General features: G+C 47.0%; 1 protein-coding gene across 1 annotated transcript in view; it reads left to right on the top strand.

Annotated features, from left to right (window-relative positions):
* Nucleotides 1-4334, top strand: part of LOC109525803 (hypermethylated in cancer 2 protein-like) — a gene marked incomplete at its 3' end in the record, with an annotated part of 16018 nt that extends 11684 nt beyond the window's left edge. The window contains exon 2 of the mRNA XM_019886588.1: nucleotides 3880-4334. Coding sequence (XP_019742147.1) covers nucleotides 3942-4334 — 393 coding nt within the window. The remainder of the gene's footprint in view (nucleotides 1-3879) is intronic.

Genomic DNA, 4334 nt, shown 5'->3' with positions numbered 1-4334 from the left:
TTTTTTTTCTTCCCTTCTTCTTATCATGTCTTTCAAGTCTGGGCACACACCCCTGTCAACCTAAGAGAAGATACCCGAAAGAAGTCAAGGTTGATGCGAAGCAGCGGGGTGCTTGAGAGTTTTCAGAGTGAGGCTGCCCCTTAAGAGAAGATACCCGAAAGAAGTCAAGGTTGATGCTAAGCAGCGGGGTGCTTTAGAGTTTTCAGAGTGAGGCTGCCCCTCTATCATTAAGTCGCAGCCTGTTTTTGAAAAGGTCAAAACTGCAGGCAAGGTAAACTGATCCTCTGGCTTGAAGGGCGACGTCTACCCTGGTCTGCACTCAAAGCCCCCCCTGAGCTGGCTTCACTTGGTATGTGGGGCTGTGTTTGGTCAGAGCACGCCTTGTTTCTTAAGGGTCAATAATTCCTTTAGGCTCTCCTGCCCAGCTATCTTGACATCTGTCAGCTTCTCTGCCAGGACACATCATACCTTTTTCGCTGAGGGATTAGAAAATGCAGGAATTAACCCTGTTGGAAACTCACCACCAATTATGCAACCGTACCCAATTGTGGTTCGTAATCTAGGTACAGCGTTTCAGTCACTGCTTGATGCATCCCGGAGTTTATAGTACATCAAGAAAAAAAAGGAAAAACAGGCCCACAGATGGAGCAGTAATGATGGTGCAGGTCCATTGGCAACCCCCACCCCCCTGTCGTATTAAGCCTGTTGGGCATCACCAAAGGAAGAGGAGGTAGGCCTACACGTGTCCCACCCTCGCTGCATATAGATCAGCCGTAATCCATTAGCAGCTCCCTGGAATCCAGCCGGCAGAGCACAGCACCGGAGGGGCCAGGGGGAGCTGGTAGCCATGTGGGTGATGAGGTTGGGGGGAGATGGAGGGATGAGAAAATGAGGGGGGTGGGGGAAGTTTTTTTTTTCCTCCCCTTCCCGGGCTGTCTTCTGTATGCTGGTTCCCGCCACCGTTTTTGTCTGTTTGTTGGAAAAGCCTCTTGGTGCCCTCACCCAGAAAACCTGCGGAGATGTAAGCATGAACGTAAGCGTTAGACAAGATGCTTCAGTGATGTACGATATTCCGGTTGGCATCATGGAAAACAGGTCTTTCTTTCTTCCGTTATCGCCTGTAGAGGTCATTGCCGTACCCCCAGGTAGCGCCTGAGACAGATTTAATTGCAGATCTGGGTTATACTGTATTTTCATCAATGGCTCGTTTTGATGCAGTACATGTTGGGGGGTGGTTGAACTCGTTCTGCCTGCTGAGAGATCCATGAAGGTAGGGAAGTCAGATGAGAGAGAGAGAGAGAGAGGCAGCCTAGAGATGGGGGGGGAAGGGATGAAGACCATGAGTTGAAGTGTCAAAGCAGAGGAGGCAAGCCCAGGCCTGGACCTGGACTATAATGATCACTTCAGCTGATTTCTATCAGCCAGACCAACCGTTCTAACAGAGCCAGACACCTCCAGATATCAATTCCTGCTACAGTGGACTTTTGTTCCAATCCTGCGCTAACGGAGTGTTTGTGTGTTGTTGAGAGTTGTGGGTTCTGGTTGTCCCCTAGTGTGTGTGTGTGTGTTGAGTCCCAGAGGCCGCCAGTTGTGGCCGTATTAGCTGATATTTGAATGTGGTTGTTTTGTTACCGTCGGCAGTAGTGTCAACCCTTGACCGCTTGTTCGGGCGTGACAGTTTATTAAAACTAGCGATGATTATTCGCTATATTCAATTAATTAATGATGTTGATATAACTGTGTTGGCTCATAAAACTGCTGTTTGGCTTTGCGGTAGACATATCGCACTTTATCTTTTTTCAATGTGAAATGAACCACAAACTTTGCACGTTGCCTTTTGTGCGGTCTTTTCTCCTGGCCCGCGCTTTTTGCTACAGTCGAATTGATCACGACTGCCATATTGGAAAAAAAAATCGGCTTATCAAATTTGACAATCAATTTCAACATCAATGATAATAGTAAACCCGTGAAGAGTGAATTGCATTTTCTTGGCAGTTTAGAAACACTGTGACACGTCACCATTAAATCGCTCGGTTGGCACTGTGCTGACCTGGCTCATACGCTCATGTACAGTATATGCTTATTGAGGTAAGCACTAGCAGCGCTGTATAATCTCTTGTAATGCAGTACAAAGTGTTCTGAGGGGCATTCATGATGTGCGTCCATATTACCCGAATGCCCGGGCCTTCAGAAAACATATAAGTCAGGGGCCGAGACTGTTGCTTCACCTCCAGCTGATTAGTCCACTGCATGACACTGACTTTGTTCAATTCTACTCATGACTCACTAGTTACACATATTTGGGATTCACAGATTACCTTTTTTTTTTTTTTTTCATATTTTTAGTACTCGCTGAGAGCAAGCAAAAAAGCATTGGTAAAAGTTTCACTCAAGTATAATACTTTTTGAATAACGAGGGTTGGACCGATATGGATTTCTTTATGCAGATTGTGATAATGGCAAGACGAAATAAAATTCCGATGACCGATTTGAACCAATTAAAAATATTTATAATGAATAAAATAACTTTTTGGGGGTGCCTTAATGCAATAACAATAAAGAGATGACTTACGAGCAGAACACTTGACTGTTTTTAACAATACTCAACAAGCTGTGTCGCCGGCCCGGCGTCGAACACGGCGTCATATGATGCGAGTTCAGCCGGCATCAACGCAGGCCAAGATTGCATCCACGCCAATGTAATAGTTGAGAGATTTCTGAAACATCATTCAGATCTGGATTCCTATACCTCATCGGTTGTCATTGATGTGGTTAGTTACCTAACTCATGATTAAGAGATGCAATTAAAGTTATTACTGAGTGACAAGTAAAAATGATGTGTTGATCGTCAAGTGTTTTCATGTTTTCATTTTAAAAAAAAATAGTAAGACTGGTACAATGTGTTAGATACACATGACGCCATGTTATCTGTTTGTCTTTTATTGTATTTGATACATTTGCATTTTTGTCCATCCCTTCGCTCGAGACGATCCTGACTGTTTTGTAGGTTGAAAGCGAACGAGTTGTCCTAATTCCTCCCTGGAGGTTCGGGTGGTGCCGTACTTGTCTTTGAGCCACGCCCTCCACCCCCTTCTCTGCCCGAGCTCCTGTGTAGTTTTACCTGCTCAAGTGTCACCTAATCCTTCCCCCCCCGGCCCTTCCTTGTCCCGCACCCCCAGACAATGGGGCAGAGCTGACATTACCATGACCTAATGGAGGGTAGGGTGAGACGAGTTTCCAAGAAGGGCATCTCACTGAAACCAGAGTTATCTTGACCGAGGGAGTGACGAGAAGTCAAAAGGAGGCACCTTTTAAGGAAAGTCATTCCTTTTATCCTTTCTTTTTCTCCACCCGTTTGGCCTTTGTGCCAGAACAGTGGCAAAATGTATCTAATCTATGCAGGCTCGCAATTTGTTTTAAATGCAAGACGCGAGGGGGGGGGGGCAGAAGGTTTCTTGTTTCCAAGCTGACATGTTGATTATGTGCCACATTTGGCCAACGTCCCTGCGAGAACTTGGAGCTTATATGGATGCACTCACAGGAACGGCAGTCACACGTTGTGGTTTATTGTCAGTTCAAAGGCGCCGGCTCTCTTTTCACCTCCGAGAGGTTCGAGTGCCGTTTCAATGTTTGTTGGATTGCACAAAAGGCAATTTGATGGAGGGGTGAGGCATGAGCCAAGGAAAGAAGAGAATTCACGTGATAAACCTTGCGTGAGTGGTTGACCGTTAACCGCGGAATTGCAATATTGTGCCCGATTGGTCTGCTCTTCATCGAGAACCTTTCTGGCACTTTTTCCTTTGCCTTCAAGTGTGTGGCGAGTGGCTACCCGAACCCCCAAACTCACCGCCGTTTTTCTTTTGTTTTTGTTCTTTCCAGGTTCAGGTGGCGTTGGTGTAGGAAGAGAGCGAGCGAGACGCAAGGAAAGAAGGAAGGTGGAAATGGAACTGCCAAATCATGCCAAACAACTGCTGCTGCAACTCAACCAACAGAGAGCCAAGGGCTTCCTGTGTGACGTCATCATCGTGGTGGAGAATGCCCTCTTCCGTGCCCACAAGAACATCCTGGCGGCGAGCAGCATCTATTTCAAGTCTTTGGTCCTCCACGATAACCTCATTAATCTTGACACGGAGATGGTCAACCCCTCCGTGTTCAGGCAAGTGTTGGACTTCATCTATACCGGGAAGCTGCTCTCCTCATCGGACCAGGGCAGCGAGCAGAATTTCAGTGCCCTCTTAACCGCAGCCAGCTACCTCCAGCTCCACGACCTCGCTGCCCTGTGCAGAAAGAAGCTCAAGCGCAGTGGCGGGAAACCCCTGCCCGGTAAACCTTCC

Source organism: Hippocampus comes, unplaced genomic scaffold (genome assembly GCF_001891065.2).
Source record: "Hippocampus comes isolate QL1 unplaced genomic scaffold, H_comes_QL1_v1.1 scaffold155, whole genome shotgun sequence".
In the NCBI taxonomy this organism is placed as follows: Eukaryota; Metazoa; Chordata; class Actinopteri; order Syngnathiformes; family Syngnathidae; genus Hippocampus; species Hippocampus comes.
The sequence above is the reverse complement of the archived record's forward strand: the minus strand, read 5'-3'. Positions and strand labels throughout refer to the sequence as shown.